The sequence below is a fragment of the Erythrolamprus reginae genome, chromosome 6, assembly GCF_031021105.1.
Source record: "Erythrolamprus reginae isolate rEryReg1 chromosome 6, rEryReg1.hap1, whole genome shotgun sequence".
Lineage (NCBI taxonomy): Eukaryota > Metazoa > Chordata > Lepidosauria > Squamata > Dipsadidae > Erythrolamprus > Erythrolamprus reginae.
The window spans coordinates 1380270-1401628 of NC_091955.1; the positions used below are offsets into that span (position 1 = coordinate 1380270).

The following is a 21359-nucleotide window of genomic DNA, read 5'->3' on the forward strand; positions in this document are numbered from 1 at the left end:
TGACGTAGTTCTAAGCTTTCTAAACCTAGGATTGTGAGTCTAGTTGCGTAGGGGATTCTGTTGCGAGTGGAGGAGTGGAGGGCTCTTCTGGTGAAGTATCTCTGGACATTTTCTAGAGTGTTTATGTCCGAAATGCGGTGTGGTTTCCAGACAGATGAGCCGTATTCGAAGATTGGTCTGGCGAACGTTTTGTATGCTCTGGTTAGTAGTGTGAGATTACCGAAGCAGAAGCTACGTAGGGTTAGGTTAGCAACTAATCAAGTTGATCAAGCAGATCAATCGTTGAGGACTAGTGTTCATTATTTTGCACACTCTGCCAACAAGGTTCAAAATTAATTCAAGGCTCCTGATTTCTCTTCAAGTCTTGGTTCTCTTCTTCCCCACCTTAATCTGCACGCCATGTGTTTCTGATTCAAACTGGGTTGAGACAGGGGTTTCGTTTCAAGATGATGGTCGAGTATTCTGAGCAGAGTCAGGTTACAAGCGGTGTGCCACAAGAGTCTGTTCTGGGTCCTATTCTTTTTAATATGTGTTTGAGTGACATAGGGGAAGGTTTGGTAGGGAAGGTTTGCCTATTTGCCGATGATTCTAAAGTGTGCAATAGGGTTGATATTCCTGGAGGCATCTGTAATATGGTAAATGATTTAGCTTTACTAGATAAATGGTCAAAGCAATGGAAACTGCAGTTTAATGTTTCCAAATGTAAAATAATGCACTTGGGGAAAAGGAATCCTCAATCTGAGTATTGTATTGGCAGTTCTGTGATAGCAAAAACTTCAGAAGAGAAGGATTTAGGGGTAGTGATTTCTGACAGTCTCCAAATGGGTGAGCAGTGTGGTCGGGCGGTAGGAAAAGCAAGTAGGATGCTTGGCTGCATAGCTAGAGGTATCACAAGCAGGAAGAGGGAGATTGTGATCCCCTTATATAGAGCGCTGGTGAGACCACATTTGGAATACTGTGTTCAGTTCTGGAGACCTCACCTACAAAAAGAGATGGATAAAATTGAACAGGTCCAAAGACGGGCTACAAGAATGGTGAAAGGTCTTAAACATAAAACGTATCAGGAAAGACTTCATGAACTCAATCTGTAGAGTCTGGAGGACAGAAGGAAAAGGGGGGACATGATCGAAACATTTAAATATGTTAAAGGGTTAAATAATGTTTAGGAGGGAAGTGTTTTTAATAGGAAAGTGAACACAAGAACAAGGGGACACAATTTGAGGTGAGTTGGGGGAAAGATCAGAAGCAACGTGAGAAAATATGATTTGACTGAAGGAGTAGTAGATCCTTGGAACAAACTTCCAGCAGACGTGGTTGGTCAATCCACAGTAACTGAATTTAAACATGCCTGGGATAAACATATATCCATTGTAAGATAAAATACAGAAAATAGTATAAGGGCAGACTAGATGGACCATGAGGTCTTTTTCTGCCGTCAGTCTTCTATGTTTCTATGTTTCTATGGTCTAGTGCCAATCAAACAGACTGGACCAAGAACGCAAAGCCAACTCTTCCGTAAGCATCAAAAGAACTCCGTTCACCTTCAGTTTCCAGGCCTGGTTTCCAAGAAAACCCTCTTGTTCTATATCTCAACCCCAGAACTTCCTGGAAAATACCGCAAACGGGTATAAGGAAGGTGTGGCAAAGAACATTTGACTAGAAAAACAAGGCTTGCAAATTTCTCTAAAAGCAAAAATGATAGCTGAAGCTTTCAGCGAGATGAGAATAAAGTTTAATAAGTGAAAATATCGGGATGAGGAAAATAATGGAATGGGTAGAATTAGATATGACGATGATGAAATTTAAAAAATAAAGAAGACTCGGGGTATTATGAAATTTGGAACGTGTTTTATGAATGGTGAGAACGAAGGAGAAAAAAATTAGAGGACAATAATAAATGAACAATATATGTAAGGATGTTAATAGTTGAGCGATTAATAGATTTGGTATATCGGTGCATAATTGGAGATAATAATAGTTAATAGATAATAGTTGTATTGGTTGACTTATTTATGGAAATTTATTTATTTATTTATTTATTATTTGGATTTGTATGCCGCCCCTCTCCGAAAACTCGGGGCGGCTCACAACAAGTGAAAAGACAATCCAATACATAATCCAATTAATTAAAATATTATAAATTTAAGAAAAACCCCTATACTAACATACACACACACACACACAAGCATACCATATATAAATTCAACGTGCCCAGGGGAAGATGTTTAGTTTCCCCATGCCTGACGGCAAAGGTGGGTTTTGAGGAGTTTACGGAAGGCAGGAAGAGTAGGGGCAGTTCTGATCTCCGGGGGGAGTTGGTTCCAGAGAGTCGGTGCCGCCACAGAGAAGGCTCTCCCCCTGGGGCCCGCCAACCGACATTGTTTAATACATTACTAAGGCGGAAATTTTTTTATAAACAGGGGAATATAGAAAATATATAACCATAGTAGTTAATCTGTGATATGAATTGCCACAATTGCTATATTGTACAAATATGATGGCATTCTTTAATACTATCTTTAATGCAAATAATAGAGAATAAGTTTAGGTGTGATTTTCTTATAAGTACTAGTATAATTGACTCTATTATACTCAATATATTTTGTTCTTTTTTTGTTTGTATGTGTTATTTTTCATTTCTGCTTTTTTTTTTGTATGTATGGTATATAATGTATGCATTTTGTATTGTTTTTAATGTACTGTATATAAGTTAATAAAATTTATTTTTTTTAAAAAAGAGATAATAAAGTTATCACTTCTTTGAAAAAATTGCAAATAATAGAGAATAAGATTAGGTATGATTTGCTGATAAGTACCAATACTATTTTATACACTCCATCTGTATCTTTTGTTGTGTAAAAGGTGTTAAAAATTCGAAGAACGAAACCGGATTTTAAAAATGTTTTAACAAACACGCTTATCATTTCAAAGTTAACTGATGGTTGAAGATATTTGTTTTAATCTTAGCCTTATCTCTTCAGTCCACATTCCAGTTCTACCTGACTAGAGTCTGTAAAAGTTGGTAATACAGTATAACTCTGTGCTTTACATAGTCACAAAACGGAAGTAAATTAAGTAAATCTGAAAACTTCTGCTATCTTTTAAAACAAAACAAAACGGTTAAGGTGTATTTTGCAGGTGAAATACAATCCTGGTGCATGAAATATAGTACAGTACTTCTAAGGGTAGTTTTGTACTCCTGCATAAAGATAACAATCCACTGGTAAAAATAATCCACTAATATGTGATTAAAAATAATTTTTAATGAGTTTACCTCTTATCTTAATGGACACTGCACGAGTTCTTTATTGAGAGTTCTTACAATAATAATAATTTAATAGAAAATAGAAGATTGACGGCAGAAAAAAGACCTCATGGTCCATCTAGTCTGCCCTTATACTATTTCCTGTATTTTATCTTGGGATGGATATATGTTCATCCCAGGCATGTTTAAATTCAGTTACTGTGGATTTACAGTCTGCTGGAATTATTATTATAATTATTATAATTATAAATTATAATAATAATAATAATAATAATAATAATAATAATAATAATAATAATTTATTAAATTTGTATGCCGCCCCTTTCCGCAGACTCGGGGCAGCTCATAACAATAATACAGTAGACAAATCTAATATTTAAAAGAAAAAAAAATCTAAATAATAATCTCTACAGTATAGTTATCCTGGGTTTTTAACACAATAACGGAGTTGGGGGGGATCTTGGAGGTCTTCTAGTCCAACCCGCTACTCAAGCAGGAGATCCTACATCGTTTCAAGACAGGTGGCTGTCTGCACTCTTCTTAAAAGCCTCCAACAATGGAGCACCCACAATTTCTGGTGGCAAGCAGTCCCACTGGTTAATTATCCTCACTGTCAAGATGTTTCTCCTTAATTCCAAGTTGCTTCTTTCCTTGATTAGTTTCCATCCATTGCTTCTTGTCCTTCCTTCTGATTCTTTGCAGAATAGGTTGAAACCCCAAATCTTCTTTGTGGCGGCCAAGACTGATAGCTCTACTTAGTTTACAACTCCCATACTGCTGGCGTTTTCTGTAAGATTTTTAATATGTTTTACTGAGTTTTTATAATTGTATCTTAGTTTAAATTTTGATATTTATTTATTTGTTTATTTATTTATTTGTTTATTTGTTTGTTTGTTTATTTGTTTGTTTGTTTGTTTGTTTGTTTATTTATTTTGTCCAATACAAACTGAAAGTTAAAGAGAATAAAAACACGTAGTAGTAAATGTCAGGGAAAGGATAGAAGAAAAGATATGAGAATAGAATACGTCAATGAAGAATAGAAGAAAAGATATATGAATGGAAGAAAAGATATATAAAATATAGGAGGGTCAATTGGACAGGGGACGGAAGGCACACTGGTGCACTTATTATTATTATTATTTATTAGATTTGTATGCCGCCCCTCTCCGAAGACTCGGGGATGCTCGCCCCTTAATATATTTATATATTTATAAATATATGTATATTTATAAATTAATATATTTATATATAAATATATTATTTATATATTTAGTTATCTTGTAAACCGCCCTGAGTCTCAGGAGAAGGGTGGCTTAGAAAATGAAAATAATAATAATAATAATAATAATAATAATAATAATAATAATAATAATAAACACTTTTAATTGGGCCGTTATATTTATTCTCCTCGACATCTCCCAATTTTAAATACCATTAAAAGGAGAATGAATTACACTGCTGGAAATATATCTAGCATCCCAGCATGAAGTTGAGTTCCTTAATTTATAGCAGCCTATTTATACCTTCCAAGTAGCAGCTGGGAAGATACTCATGGAAGATATTCAGGGTTTTTCTGGAAAAGTTAATCTGTAAACAGATTGCTGGGTCAGTGTTTCAGCAGGAGTTTATCGGAGGGTTGTTATTTTTTCTCCTGGCCTGCTGGCATTTTTTCCTAAGCCTGGGACATTTATGTAACTGCCGTTGTAAGCTACTTCTCGTCAAAAGCTTTGTTGACAGGGAGGCAGAAAAATTGCAAGACTACGGCTGGAGACAGGCCTAGGCTGGCAGTGCGCGTAAAATGAAAGACGGGCTAAAAAAGGAGAAATGTTGGGTTCTTTTCTGCACTAAGTTCCCCCGTCTCTCATTGGACTTGGCTGAGCCTAGACAGCCGCGCTGGAACGAGTGAGCGATGGAGAGGCCAGGTTAGGTAGAACGGAAGGGCTCACTATTCTCTCATCGGGCTCTGGACTGAAGGGCAGTGATGGAGAAGACCTTCTGAGGTCCCCTTTGTATGAAGGAAGACCTGGACGTTTCTCCAGAATGTGCAGTCTTTGGCATGGCCTGCTTGCCCCTCAATATCTCTCTATCTCAAGTTCTCTCTCTCTCTCCCTCGCTTCTCTCTCTACGTCTATCCATCTCTTGTCTATTTTTCTATCTCCCTAGCCCATCTCCATGTCTGCCTGCCTGCCTGCCTACCTACTATCTACCTACTTACTCCGAGTCTCCGGAGAGGGGCAGCATACAAATCCAATAAATAAAATAAATAATAAATAAATAAAATACACCTACCTACCATACCTACCTATCTTCTATCTGCCTGCTTGGCCTGCCTACTTACTACCTACCTACTTACCTATCTACCATACCCACCTACCTGCCTACCTACCTATCTTCTAACTGCCTGTCTTGCCTGCCTACTTACTACCTACCTACTTACCTACCTACCTACCTACCATACCCACCTACCTACCTATCTTCTAACTGCCTGTCTTGCCTACCTGCCTACCTACTACCTACTTACCTACCTACCATACCTACCTATCTATCTTCTATCTTCCTGCCGAGCCTGCCTGCCTCCCTACTACCTACCTACTTACCTACCTACCTACCGTACCTACCTACCTGTCATCCATCATCTCTCTCTCTATGATCTATCTACCTACCTACCTACCTACCTACCTATCTACTTACCTATCTATCTATCTATCTATCTATCTATCTATCTATCTATCTATCTATCTCATCTCTTTGTGCACATTCATAAATACCCTCCGTGCTATGAAACCGTTATGAATTTCCGTCGGAGAGGTAGCCAAGCCAAATGGCCTTCTTCTTGGTGCTCAACAACAATCCTCCCGGTGGCTGTCACTCTGGGACCGAAGCCTCCTCACACATTTGTGAAACCTTGTGCAATGTCCAAATGAGGAAGATGAAATATGGAAATCTATGGGGAATTTTTCCACGGGGGGAGGGGGGGGGCAGGGGAACCGCTCCAAGCAATGTGCGTCTCAGCCTGGAGAAAACCGTAGGGCTGTAACTAAGGGCTCAGCCCGAATACTTCCAAATTGGAAGAGATTCCAAAGTCTTGTTGGCTCCATCTCCTCCTTGCTTTGGACCTCTGGTGTGCATTAAAGCAGGATTATAGGCTGTTGATCCGTTCCCTGGGACCCCCACTGGGCCATTCAGAGGGCAGCTATAAGCGTTGGCACCATGGCTTGGGAAGGGAGGGATCTGGGCTCTGAGACCCACACGACACGGTTGTGGGAACTCTTTGGCAGGGCGCTTAAGTCGTGGATGTTGGAAAACTGCCATCCTATAAAACAGAGCTCTTCAAACTTGGCAACTTTAAGACTTGTGGACTCCCAGAATTCTGGGAGTTGAAGTCCACAAGTCTTAAAGTTGCCAAGTTTGAAGACCTCTGCTATAAAACCTCTTCCCATTATCAGTTGAGTATCCTGCAATTACAGTCCAGGGGGGAAAAATCTTCCTAATAAGCTGACTAAAGATATTGTACAAGTAAGAAGTTCATAAAAGGCTGTGGGAATTCGAAATGCTTTGCGATGACAAGGCCATTAAGGAATAGCAATAGCACTTAGACTTATATATTGCTTCACAGGGCTTTTACAACCCTCTGTAAGCGGTTAACAGTGTGCTCTTGTGTTGCTGTGTTTGAAGCTGAAGTAGTCGTTGACGGGAAGGACCTGGTGGCAGATGATTTAATGGGCTATGCTTCGATCATGTTTAAGGCAACATAGTTCTAAGCTTTCTAAACCTAGGATTGTGAGTCTAGTTGTGTAGGGGATTCTGGAGGAGTGGAGGACTCTTCTTGTAAAGTATCTCTGGACATTTTCTAGAGTGTTTATGTCCGAGATGTGGTATGGGTTCCAGACAGATGAGCTGTATTCAAGGATTGGTCTGGCAAAAGTTTTGTATGCTCTGGTTAGTAGTGTGAGATTACCGGAGCAGAAGCTACGTAGGATGAGGTCAACAACTCTTGATGATGTTGTTGCAGTGGACTTTGGCACTGAGGTCATTTGATATGAGGAGTAATCCAAGGTCTTTGATGGAGTGAGGATTGTCTGTAAGGTCTTGTTTTTTCATCTTGTATTTGGTATGAAATTTAAAATGAAATTTGGTATTGCATCTCATTCTTAAAAACGTAGTAATGGAGTCGGCGGGATTTTATGATCAAGAATTTGCAGCATGAATCCGGAAAACGAGAGTGTGCAACATAATTTTTGTAATAACAACACATTAGCCAAGAAGTGAGGAAACTTAGAACTGTGTGTACAAACCACAAGGTTTAAGAAATCCCCAGGGAGCTGTCTTATTCCCTTGCGCCCCACCTCCTCCTGTATTTACAGACAAAAGAGGAACTTGGTTCTTTGCCAAGAGACGTATCTAGCGAGTAAGGTCAACTCCACCCTGTCCTTGGTCTTCTGGATAGACTTGTCTAATTTTTAATCTCTGTCTCGAAACGCTTCTCGCTAGTCTTTGATTCCCAGCCTCTTCTTTCATGCTTCAAAGTCCTAGGAAGGGGTTGCAGGATTTTACACCGGGATCCAGCGCCGTTTATATTCAAGAGAGAAACCGCTTCTAATCCTGAACGCTGCTTCCTCGGAACCAGGTTTGTAGCAATCCAGAGTTTTGCAAGATCAAACCCAAGGGTGGGGTTTTTTTTGGATTTTTAAAAATTTATTAGAAGGAAAGTTAAAGACAAAAATGTTAAAAAAAGCCACCTCAAAACAAAAAAAGAAAAAATGGAAAAAAAACCATAAGACTTTTTAAATGTATTATTGTTATTTTAGATTCTAACTATTAGATTTGTTATGTATATTGTTTTTATCATTGCTGTAAGCCGCCCTGAGTCTACGGAGAGGGGCGGCATACAAATCTAATTAATATTAATAATAATAATAAGAAGAAGAAGAAGAAGAAGAAGAAGAAGAAAAAAAGTTTGTTAAAAATAAGAGAAACAATCCGTTTCTCTCCAAACTTCCAAATCTTCAGCAGAAATTCCTGATACTCTTATGTAGGTTTACGTATTGTTATTTAATCTATCCTTATGTACTATGTCTTTTTTAAAAAAAAGAAAATATAATCTTTATTGAAGATAAATAGGGGAGGGATACATAAAGCAAGAGCACTGTGAATATTGGTACAAATGTATATGAATTTAGAGTATACAGTAATAAATCAATATACACACTTACATATATAACAGGAAATAAAGCTAAAGAGAGAGAAAAAGGAGGAAGGAAAAAGGGAAGAGAAGAGGAAAAATTAAAAATAAAAGAAAGAAGAAGAAAGAAAAGTAGAGATAAATTCATATCTATAAATTTACCAGATGTCGTAAATAGTGTACTATGTCTTATTGCTTTATCTATGGTAAAAATCGTCGGTCAGATTTAGCATGTTAACACTGTTAATAATCACATTGATATTTAATTCGCACTTATCTCTATTCTACAGTTCTAGGAATTCACATTTACACCACCTCTGCACTACTAATCTCAATTTGTGTTAGTTTTCTTATTCAACCCCAGTTTTAAGAGCTAGGCAGCGATCCCTGGATTCTCTTGTATTTTTAATAATAAAAAGGAGTGATGTTGATCGGGCTGTTTGATGCTACTGTATATTGCATAAAGGTTTACAGATGTATTTACTTAGATTTTGTAAACACGATGGTGCTAGGAATCTTTTAAAAAAATCAAGATGATAAATGTTTGATGTGGTTAATACACTTAAAGGAAACGACGTCAAAATTTGCTTTTTGAAAATACATTAGAGAAAACAATTTTTAGCGGGGAAATGTGTAGTTCTTCTGCGTGTTTTGAGTTCTAGGACTATGGTGTTTCGTTTTTATTTCCACCTGAATTCTCCTTTTCCTGTACAACCTCAAGCTACTAGGTCCCATCAGGGTTTGGACACAACAGTTTAATCTGAAATGCTCAGCAAAGTTTACTCTTCTCTCGTTCCAATTACTCTTGGCTGATTTTACTTACGCAAACAAGCAAAACCTTTCCGCGTCTCTGCCAGCTTTTGTGTTCGTAATACATATTTTGAACTCCGCTGCTAATGAGCTCACGGTGGCTGGCAGCCTTGAGGGCAAAACATATCTTGTTTCCTTTAATTTGGAGTTTTGGGGAAGGAAACGGCAGACGGGGTTTTAAAGAGCAGCCCGCTAAGCAAATTCAGTTGGGAAAAACTCCCAACTATGGTACGTTTAATGATTTATTTTTGATTTTAAGTCAATAAACCATGACATAATAGTAATAATAATAATAATAATAATAATAATAATAATAATGATAACGAAAGCATGGATCATTGACATCGCAATCCCAGGGGACAGCAGAATTGAGGAGAAGCAGCTAGAGAAATTAGTGAAATACGAAGATCTAAAAATCGAGCTTCAACGACTGTGGCATAAGCCCGTGAAAGTGGTCCCAGTGGTCCTTGGCACGCTGGGCGCAGGGCCAAAGGATCTCAGCGGACATTTGAAAACCATCGGAATTGACAAAATCTCCACCTGTCAATTGCAAAAGGCCGCTTTACTGGGATGGGCAAACATAATTCGCCGCTACATTACGCAGTCCTAGGTGCTTGGGAAGCGCCCGACTGGTGATGAAATACGAAATCCAGCATAGGGATCTCGTTTGCTGTGTTGTATTGACAGTGATAATAACAACAACAGTAATAGTAGTAATAATAAAAATACTAACAACAACAGAGTTGGGAGGGGCCTTGGAGGTCTTCTAGTCCAATCCCCGACTCAGGTAGGAAACCCTACATTACTTCAGACAAAAGGTTATCCAACACCTTAAAAACTTCCAGTGTTAGAGCATTCACAACTTCTGGAGGCAGGTTGTTCCACTGATCAACTGTTCTGACTGTCAGGACATTTCTCCTTAGTTCTAAGTTGCTTCTCTCCTTGTTTATTTTCCACCCATTGCTTCTTGTTCTTCCCTCAGGTGCTTTGGAGAATAGCTTGACCCCCAAATATTCTTTGTGGCAGCCCCTGAGATATTGAAAGACTGCTATGCTGTCTCCCCTGGTCCTTCTTTTCATTAAACTAGCCGTGCCCAGTTCCTGCAACCGTTCTTCATATGTTTTATCCTCCGGTCCCCAAATCCTCTTGGTTGCTCTTCTCTGCCCTCTCTCTAGAGTCTCAACATCCTTTTTGCATGGTGGCGACCAAAACTGGATGTAGGATTCCAAGTGTGGCCTTACCAAGGCCTTGTAAAGTGGTCTTAACCCTTCACGTGATCTTGATTCTGTCCCTCTGTTGATGCAGCCTAGAACTGTGTGGGCTTTTTTGGCAGTTGCTGCACATGGCTGGCTCATGATTGTGGTTGATGTTGTGTTGCAGAGATTCGGTGTCCAACTCATCAAATCCGTATTCAATTCGATTCCTGCTTTGCCTTTGACAGCAGTTCTCTCAAATCCTCCTCCACTGAATGACAGCATGGGACTAAAATATCCTTATGACGGGCAGAAGGGGAGCTAAAAAGATAGCCGCTTTATTATCATAATTGTTGTCATAATTGGATTTGCTGTTAATGTGTTGAGGGCTACTTGGTACAGTTTTACAACTTTCTGGAAGTGTCCCCTTAGCTACATTTCTGCAGTTTTCAGTCTTTGAAATGCTGAAGTGGTCTCTCACCCAAATATAATTTGGACTCTGTTTGTTGCAGATTATATTTTCAATGGCATATTAATGAATTTATATAATTTTTTTGGAGCAGTATCCATGTAAATTAACTTGTCAAGTTTCTTTCCCAAATTATAGTAATTGAGGGTTGTGTGTTTCTCATTTTCCATATCCTTCATTTATGCTGTAGGATATTTGGTTTTGGGGGTCTATTTTAGAATTTATCTATTGCCCAAGCTGGTGACTTTAAAAGATATTGAAATTATTGACGTCCAATTGGAGATGAGCAAAATTATTCTTCTAACACTCGTGGGAAGGAATTCTGGTTTTGACTTTCAGTGCAATTGGAATAGAATAGAATAGAATAGAATAGAATAATGGAATAGAATAGAATAGAATAATAATTAATTTAATAATAATTTATTAGATTTGTATGCCACCCCTCTCCGAGGACTTGGGGTGGCTCACAACAACAATAACAATACAATACAATACAAATTTAATATTAAGAAAAACTAAGTTAAAACCCATTATTACTAAAAACAATCAATGCTACAGAATCACACCACACTCAAATGCTACAAGTCAGAAGGGGGGGGTTAGTCCCCCCCATGCCTGGGGACATAAATGAGTCTTCAACATCTTGCGGAAGGCAAGGAGGGTGGGGGCAATTCGAATCTCCAGGGGCAGTTGATTCCAGAGGGCCAGGGCCGTCACAGAGAAGGCTCTTCCCCTGGGTCCCGCCAGATGACATTGTTTAGTTGACAGGACCCGGTGAAGGCCAACTCTGTGGGACCTAACTGGTCGTTGGGATTCATGCGGCAGAAGGCGGTCCCTGAGATATTCTGGTCCGGTGCCATGAAGGGCTTCATAGGTCATAACCAGCACTTTGAATTGTGACCGGAAACTGATCGGCAACCAATGCAGACTGCGGAGTGTTGGAGTAATATGGGCATACTTAGGGAAGCCCATGACTGCTCTCGCAGCTGCATTCTGCACGATCTGAAGTTTCCGAACACTCTTCAAAGGTAGCCTCATGTAGAGAGCATTGCAGTAGTCGAGCCTCGAGGTGATGAGGGCATGAGTGACTGTGAGCAGAGACTCCCGGTCCAAGTAGGGCCGCAACTGGTGCACAGGCAAATCTGGGCAAACGCCCCCCTTGCCACAGCCGAAAGATGGTGTTGGTGTGATAGGTTGGTTTAATTCTGATTCTTGGGGGGACCAAAAGATTCCCAAACTTTTATAAGCTTTAAATCTCATTTAAAAGAGCAGAATCGTTTATTTGCAAATGAATATTATCTTAATTGTAAGCCCCTGCTTGGACCAGTTGTAACCATGAATGCGTAGGATTGCGTCTCCCAACGATAGATGATTCGGCAAACGTTATAAAAAAAACCTATGACATAAACATGTTCATAAACCATTTTACAACGTACTACAAAAATGCCATAAAATATTTCCTGCACTGATTTTTGGCTGATTTTCAGTGTGGGCTGCTTTCAAGGCAAATGCCTTGAGCCGGGGTGGCGCAGCAGGTAGAGTGCTGTACTGCAGGCCACTGAAGCTGACTGTAGATCTGTAGGTCAGCGGTTCAAATCTCATCACCGACTCAAGGTTGACTCAGCCTTCCATCCTTCCGAGGTGGGTCAAATGAGGATCCGGATTGTGGGGGCCATAGGCTGGCTCTGTTAAAAAGTGCTGTTGCTCACATGTTGTAAGCCGCCCTGAGTCTAGGGAGAAGGGTGGAATACAAATCGAATGAATAAATAAATTCCTTGAGGGTTTTTTTAAAAATAAATTTTATTCATTTTTCAATCTTTTCTTTAAAAACAATAATACCCTGGGTAATTCTGCATTGTTACATATTTCCATTTTCTCTATACAAATCACATATTTCTTTATCTAACGTCACTTATTTCCATTTTCTATATACAAAATCACATTTTATATATTTATTATTTCTATTATCACATTTGCATTAAACTTTTCTATGTATATATTTACATGTTATACTCATTTATTAACTATCATCTTTCTTCTTCCTATTCTCAATCCACTGGCACCACCTTTCCCAGATATCATAACTTCTGCTGCACGAATCCCAGCGACTGGTTAGGTCCCACAGAGTGGGTCTTCTCCGGGTCCCGTCAACTAAACAATGCTGCTTGGCGGGACCCAGGGGAAGAGCCTTCTCTGTGGTGGCCCCGGCCCTCTGGAACCAACTCCCACCAGAAATTAGAATTGCCCCCACCCTCCTCGCCTTTCGTAAGCTCCTTAAAACCCACCTCTGCCGTCAGGGATGGGGGAATTGAGATACCCTTTCCCCCTAGGCCTTTACAATTTTATGCATGGTATGTCTGTATGTATGTTTGGTTTTTATATTAATGGGTTTTTAATTGTTTTTAGTATTGGATTATTATTGTACACTGTTTTATTATTGCTGTTAGCCGCCCTGAGTCTCCGGAGAGGGGCGGCATAAAAATCCAATAAATAGATAGATAGATAGATAGATAGATAGATAGATAGATAGATAGATAGATAGATAGATAAAGAAAGAGAAAGAAACAAAGAAAGAAAGAAAGAAACAAACAAACAAACAAACAATCAGATAGGATCAGATCAATTGGATACGGTATTCCTTGAGTTTTATATGACTTTAGAGTAGCTGGTGAAATTTTGCTTTCAACCAGGTGGAAAGGATTGTTTAAAGCTTTTGTACAGATCTTCCACCAGGGGGCAGCATCAAACCTAACTTTGGCTCTTTCAAAGGGTTCGTTTGAAAAAATAGATAAATGGATGTATGTAGATTTTTAAAAATTAAATAAATAAATAAATAAATACATTTTCATGCCTAGGGACTCTAGGCGGCTCACAAGTAAAAAAATAAAATGTATTCCTAATTGCACAAAGGCCAAAAGGCAGCAGATCCTTTAGTCTGGAGCTGATTCCAACTCCGATTAATAGAGTTGGAAGAGATCTTGGAGGTCCTCTAGTCCATCCCTCCACCCAGGCTGGAGACCCTACACCATTTCTGACCAATGCCAGTCCAGTGTCTTCTTGAAAGCCTCCAGGGATGAAGCTCCCACAACTTCTGAAGGCAACTTCTGTCTCGTTGGTTCTCACTGTCAGGAAATTTCTCCTTATTTCCAGGTTGAATCTCTCCTTGGTCAGTTTCCACCCTTGATTCCTTGTCTGGCCTTTGAGAAATAGCTTGACCCCCTCTTCTAAAGAACCAGGGGGGTTGCAATGGTTAGAGTGCAGTCCTGCAGGCTCCTTCAGTTAACTGCTAGCTGTAGTTCAGCAGTTCAAATCTCACCACCGGCTCCAGGTTGGCTCAGCCTTCCATCCTTCCCAGGTGGGTCAAAGGGGGACCCAGATTGTTGGGGGCAAGAGGCTGACTCTGTCAGTCATTTAGAGAGTATATAAGTCTAAATGCTATAGAAAGAAAGAAAGAAAGAAGGAAGGACGGAAAAAGAAAGAAGGAAGGAAAGAAGGAAGGAAGGAAAAAGAAAGAAGGAAGGAAGGAAAGAAGGAAAGGAAGGAAGGAAGGAAAGAATAAGAAAGAAAGAAGGAAAGGAAGTAAGGAAGGAAGCAAAGAGTAAGAAAGAAAGAAGGAAAGAAAGAAAGAAGGAAGGGAAGAAGGAAGGAAGGAAAAAGAAAGAAGGAAGGAAAGAAGGAAAGGAAGGAAGGAAGGAAGGAAGCAAAGAGTAAGAAAGAAGGAAGGAAAGAAAGAAGGAAGGAAAGAGTAAGAAAGAAGGAAGGAAAGAAAGAAAGAAAGACAAAGAAACAGAGAAGGAAGGAAGGAAAGAATAGAGTCAGGTGGCGCAGTGGTTAGAGTGCAGCGCACTGCAGGCTGCTTCAGCTGACTGCTAGCTGTAGTTCAGCAGTTCAAATCTCACCACCGGCTCCAGGTTGACTCAGCCTTCCGTCCTTTCGAGGTGGATCAAATGAGGACCCAGATTGTTGGGGGCAAGAGGCTGACTCTGTAAACTGCTTAGAGGGGGCTGTAGAAGCCCTGGGAAGCGGTATATAAGTCTCAGTGCTATTGCTCTTTTTTGTGGCTGTCTGGCTGAATTGTTTAGCTCAATCTCGATTGCTTGGAGACACCATCGTCACAGAGTTCCCGGATTTTTATTTATTCATTCATTCTTTCTTTTAATGAATGAATGAAGTTCTCGGAAAGTTCCCAGGAGGGGAATCTCTGAAACAAAGCCACCGCTTCATTCTTAGACGGAACAAAGGCTATTAATGTCCACCGATGATGCTGAATTTTCTAAAAAAAATATTTTTTTATGGGAAATAAGAAGGAAATGATTTATCACCCATTCCAAGAGAATTAGCCATTTGCTACAGCCGGTTTTTTGTGTGTTTGTGTGTGTGTGTGTGTGAGAGAGAGAGAGAGAGAGAGAGGCAATCTTTCCGCCTAGTTGCAACCTGCAGATTCCTAGATAAAATTCAGATTAAAATCTTGGCCTTTGCAACCAAGTTGCAGTGAGGAAGACTTGGCAAAATACACTGCTAAAAAAGAAAGAAAGAAAAGGAAACACTTGAACAACACAATATAACTCCAAGTAAATCAAACCGTCCACTTAGGAAGCAACGCTGACTGACTGTCAATTTCACATGCTGTTGTGCAAATAATAATAATAGCAATTTATTAGGTTTGTATGCCGCCTCAATGAGAATATTTCATTCATTCGGATCTAGGAGGTGTTATTTGAGTGTTCTCTTTATTTTTTTTGAGCAGTATATTTGTAGCTGGGGTTCTTGTTTGCTACGCTGCTTTAACTTGGGATTTTCTCCTTTATATTTTAATAAACCAATTAAGATCTCCAAGCTACCTTTTTGATGGGGGGGGGCAGGAATTGTATTTCCAAGGTAACACTTATTTTTCTGTTCCCTAAATACACAAATAACATCCCATCTTGGTTTACATGTGTGTAAAAATTCTACGCAATTTACATGTGTGTGGAAACTCTAGGCAAATTCTTGGCTTTTAAGCAAAGGGATTCTACGGTAGAACCCCCTTTGCTTAAAAGAGTCAATTATTCTCAACGCTGGATTTACAACTCTGAATTATCTGCGGAAAACAAAATGTTCCCGCAATAGGAAGTAGAAAGAAATTTTAAGCAAATTTTGCATTCAGATTGGGAATAGACCATTTACAACTACGCCGCCTCTGATCTGATCTAAATGTGGTTCATAAAATCACATGCCAAAATGTCCTTCCTGTTAGTGACTACTTCACCTTCAACCGCAGCAATGCACGAGCACGTAATACTGTAGATTCAAACTCAATGTAACTCGACTGCAGAAAATATGACGACTTCAGCCACAGAGGGATCAATGCCCAGAATGCACTGCCTGACTCTGGTTTCTTCCCCAAACCCCAAAAACTTTAACCTTAGATTGTCTACAGTCGACCTCTCCCCCTTTCTAAGAGGTCTGTAAGGGGCGCGCATAAACGCACCCCTGTGCCTACCGTCCCTGTCCTATTATCCTCTTTTATTCTTACTTTTATGTTATGTGTACACAAACTACTACTATACTATACAAGTTTGATAAATAAATAAATGTTTGTTTGTTGTACTTATATGCCACATACAATACCTCCGAACGGTTAGTTACTCTGTTTAGGCTGCCTCTCTACCTGGGTCAGACAGATTTTTTACTGCCACACTGTGGGCGTGGCTTGATGGTCATGTGTCCAGGTAGGAGTGGCTTGCCAGCCATGTGACCAGGTGGGAGTGGCTCGGCAATCATGTGACCAGGGGTGGCTTAAAGATCATGTGACCAAGTGGGAGTGGCTTACCGACCAAGAGCCGCTCCGAGTCTTCGGAGAGGGGCGGCATACAAATCTAATTAATAATAATAATAATAATAATAATAATAATAATAATAATAATAATAATGTAAGTTTTCAAACAGGTTCTTGGACTCTTTTTCAGTGGATTAAGTCACATTATTTGAATAGCCACAAAAAGGACAAATGATAGACAGCATGATTTGTTGAGGAGCACAATTACATTATAAGATTTCATACTGAACCCACAAGGATAACAGATTAGGCAAGTAGCTCAATTTTCTTTCTTTGCTATAAAAGTTCAGTTCTAGAGAATGATTCAAATGCTGAAAGCGTTTATGGGGAAAAACATACGACTGAATTATTTCCTACTTTAAAAGTAATTAAGGATCATAGTAGCCCATTACTGGTCAGACAGATAATTTTCATTCTTTCTGATATATTTTTTTTAAAGATTTTTATTGAATATAAAAATTAAAATTACTTTAAAGACATTGATTATGAACATAACATAACGTAAATACATACATACAAATACTTTTTCTGATGTTTTGATTGGGGGAAGAAATTGAGAGGCAGGAAAAGGGGATTATGGGACCATAAGCCATGGGTGGAAAGAGTTGTTTGTGTGTGTGTGTGTGTGTGTGTTTGTTTGTGTGTGTGCTCTCTTCAGAGTCCCCGCAGCAACACAGCTGAGTAGCAGCATAAAAGCAATTGTATTTCCTATAGTTATTGATTGAAAATGGCAGCTGGATGGAATGTTTCTCTAAGAGAGAATGCAAATCGTGCCCTTGGGAGGGTTTCAGTAAGTTGCATTTACCTCTCGAGTTGATTCTGTGCAGAAAATGTTGAGAGGTGGATTCCGAAACGAGTTTGTGGGGCGATGGTTATTGATGTGCTCGATGCTCCCCGTTCTGTGAGCTCTTCTTCTCTTGTGGTTAACAATAGTGTGGGGGAAAAACCACCAATCTATAAGAGAGAATATTCGTAGCTCAGGGTTGAATTTGGGGTGCTTGGTGCTCTCTCGGCGTGCAGATGTTTCATGGTCCAACTAGGGAACGTCATCAGTGCCAGAAGGGAGTTGGGTTTGTGGATAGGAGGAGGATTGTTGCGTCCTTGGTTGCAGGAACTGGGCATGGCTAGTTTAATGGAAAGAAGCACCAGGGGAGACAGGAGAGCAGTCCTCCAGTATCTCAGGGGTTGCCACAAAGAAGAAGGAGTCCACCTATTCTCCAGAGCACCTGAGGGTAGAACAAGAAGCAACGGGTGGAAACTAAACAAGGAGAGAAGCAACTTAGAACTAAGGAGGAATTTCCTGACAGTCAGAGCGGTTGATCCGTGGAACAGAAGTTACCTCCAGAAGTTGTGAATGCTCCAACACTGGAAGGTTTTAAGCAGATGTTGGATAATCATCTGTCTAAAGTGATGTAGGGTCTCCTGCCTAAGCAGGGGGTTGGACTAGAAGACCTCCAAGGTCCCTTCCAACTCTACTGTTGTTGTTAGTATTATTATTATTATTACTACTACTACTGCTGTTGTTATCATTGTTGTTGTTATTATTATTATTATTACTGTTGTTATTATTATGTCATGGTTTATTTTCTTAAAATCAGAAATAAGTCATTAAATGTACCATAGTTGTTGTGGTTTTTTGCAAATGAATTTGCTTAGCTGGCTGCTCTTGTTGTTGTTGTTGTTGTTGATATATTACTATTATTATTATTATTATTATTATTATTATTATTATTATTATTATTATTAAAAATAAATATTCCTTGAAAGAAGAGCTGGTGTACCAATAAAGCTTAACTCCCTCTGCCCAATCAGTTGGGTTGGCAATATATAAGCCAACAATATTTGTCTGTAGGTTTAACTGTGTTGATGTGTGTAGCTTTAACTGTATGCTATTTCTGTTTGGTTGACTGTGTTGCAGTTTACCACAAGAGGGAGCTAGAGATCATCGCTCTTTCTCCCTCTCTCTCTCTCTCCTTGTAGCTAAGCTGCATTTATGCCTAACTATCTTTGTTTACTGTGAATGACAAAGGCAATTGGTAATAAGACTTTGTAACTGGATATTCTTTGGACTGTTCTTCTGATTAGAATAGAATAGAATTCTTTATTGGCCAAGTGTGATTGGACACACAAGGAATTTGTCTTGGTGCAGATGCTCTCAGTGGACATAAAATAAAATATACATTTGTCAAGAATCCTGAGGTTCAACACTTAATGATTGTCGTAGGGGTCAAATAAGCAATGAGGATACAGTCAATATTAATAAAAATCTTAGAATACAAGCATCAAGTTACAGTCATACAGTCCTACAGTCATAGGTGGGAGGAAAAGGATGATAGGAATGATGAGAAAAAAACTAGTAGAAATAGAAGTGCAGACTTAGTAAAAGTCTGACAGTGTTGAGGGAATTATTTGTTTAGCAGAGTGAGGGCATTCAGGAAAAACTATTATGTGTATGGCTTGGACTGTTTATTGGATTGTGCTATTTCTTAAAGTCCACTTTAACTCAAGTTAGGGTATCTGTGCGTGGCTGAATTCATGACTACCCTCATAAACGTTTCTATGTGCACATCCTTGATATTCAAGGGATACTTTGCACATAACCGAGATTTCTTTTAATTCTTTGAAGCATCTGATTTCAATCGTTTTGTTTGAATTTATTGCTTTGTTTTTGTTAACGCTGAATATTCTGCATCTGTTATTGTTGTAAGCTGCTTTTGGGTGTTTGGTATGCATAGAAAACGGGGATATCAACCTGGGAGCCATGAATGAATTAAACTGCCTCTCAATGCTTAACGATGCCTTTTCCGAAAACAGGTAGGCAATATTTTCTTCATTTATTAAGCAAGAGCCCTTCCTGTATCTTCTAGACCACGTGAGTGAGAACTGGGAACCCAAAGAATCGGCTCAGATACCAAGAACCGTCATGGCTGAACCCGACTACATAGACGAAGACAACGCTGAACTAATTAAGCCTCAGAAACTGATTAATCCTGTAAAAACATCCCGGAATCATCAGGATCTACATCGAGAACTCCGCATGAATCAGAAAAGGTAAAAGAGGAAGAGATAAATCCTTTTTTAAAAGTTTGTTTATTCATTCATCCATCCATCCATCCATCCATCCAATTTTTATGCCGCCCTTCTCTTTAGACTCAAGGCAGCTTACAACATGTTAACAATAGCACTTTTTAACAGAGCCAGCCTATTGCGCCCAAAATCCGGGTCCTCATTTGACCCACCTCGAAAGGATGGAAGGCTGAGTCAACCTTGAGCAGGTGATGAAATTTGAACCGTGTTCTGTCAGGCTCTCTGGTAGAATCCTCCCAAAAATTCACAGGTACAAATTTCAGACACACACGTTTGAAACTTCAAAACAATGTTCTTTATAATGAAAATTCACTTAAACCAAGCCCTCTTTTGGTATAGCAAAGAGCCCTCGTCTCCAAACAAACTGGTAATTTGTACAAGTCCCTTATCAGTTCTGTGATACTTTGCTTGCAGCTGTGAGGCAATTCACAGTCCTTCTTCTTTCACAAGGTGAAACTCACTTTGCTCTGGTTTAGGTTCAAAGCAGGGAAAAATCAGTACACAAAGGTCAAAGTCAGTAAAGCAGTCACGAAACACAGTGATCAGATAATCCTCCACAATGGCCAAACCCACAGGCTGCTCTTTATAGCAGCCTCACTAATGACCACAGCCCCACCCAACCACAGGTGGCCTCATTTTCTTTGATAATAATCTCTCAGTTGTTGCTGCCTATGCATCGCTCTCCGCATGCGTGGCTGTATCATTAACTCTTGTTCTGAATCCAAGGAGTAGCTAGATAATTGATTTCCTTCTCAGCTGTCTGCCACACTCTCCTCCTCCCTGTCACTCATGTCTTCTTGGTCAGAAGAGCCTTCATCAGCAGATTCCACCGGGGGGGCAAAACAGGCCTGCAGCATGTGGATGTCTCCCCCACATCCACAGTCCTTGGGGCAGGAGCAGGGCCAGAGCTAACCACAACAAACCGCTGACCCTAAAATCTACAGTCAGCTTCAGTGGCCTGCAGTATAGCACTCTAACCACTGCACCGCCTCATTATTCTTTGGAATGGAATGGAATGGAATGGAATGGAATAGAATAGAATAGAAATCTATTGGCCAAGTGTGACTGGACACACAAGGGATTTGTCTGTTAAGCAGATTCTTTTCCCTATTTTCCTCCCCCAAAACTAAGAACAATATGGTACTTATTTATTTACTTTAGAGACTGTATACAGCCTTAGCTGGTTCTCATTGTTGGAAATGGCAAGGCTGAAAAAACCCCTCCATCTGCTTGGCTTGAAAAGCTTCCAGTATCAAGCTGTGAATATTTAATTTCCGCGCAATCAAGTCCCACTTTATATACTGCATAGGAATTCTTGCCCTCTGGGGTGACATCTTCCGCTAGCACCTGCAAAAAATATCTTTATGATAGCTGCGTATCAGCCCCAAGATTCATCTTTAAAAATAAAATGAAAGTGTGGCGAGATAAACGTCTCCGGATACGTACATATATATGCAGAGTAAGGCAGGAGGACTAGATAAGATACCAGAATATATCTCAGGGACCGCCTTCTGCTGCACGAATCCCAGCGACCG

The 21359-nt window shown here is 39.7% G+C and overlaps 1 protein-coding gene across 5 annotated transcripts in view; it reads left to right on the forward strand.

Moving 5' to 3' along the window:
• The window catches only part of FAM107B (family with sequence similarity 107 member B), a 76453-nt gene that overhangs the window by 48522 nt on the left and 6572 nt on the right, over positions 1–21359 (forward strand). For 4 of the 5 annotated variants that reach the window (XM_070755046.1, XM_070755044.1, XM_070755047.1 and 1 more), the window contains one exon: positions 19605–19788. In XM_070755046.1, coding sequence (XP_070611147.1) covers positions 19661–19788 — 128 coding nt within the window. In that variant the 5' untranslated portion in view covers positions 19605–19660. Of the gene's footprint in view, positions 1–7652; positions 7893–19604; positions 19789–21359 lie in introns of those variants that run through there. The other variant, XM_070755045.1, reaches the window with a different exon arrangement.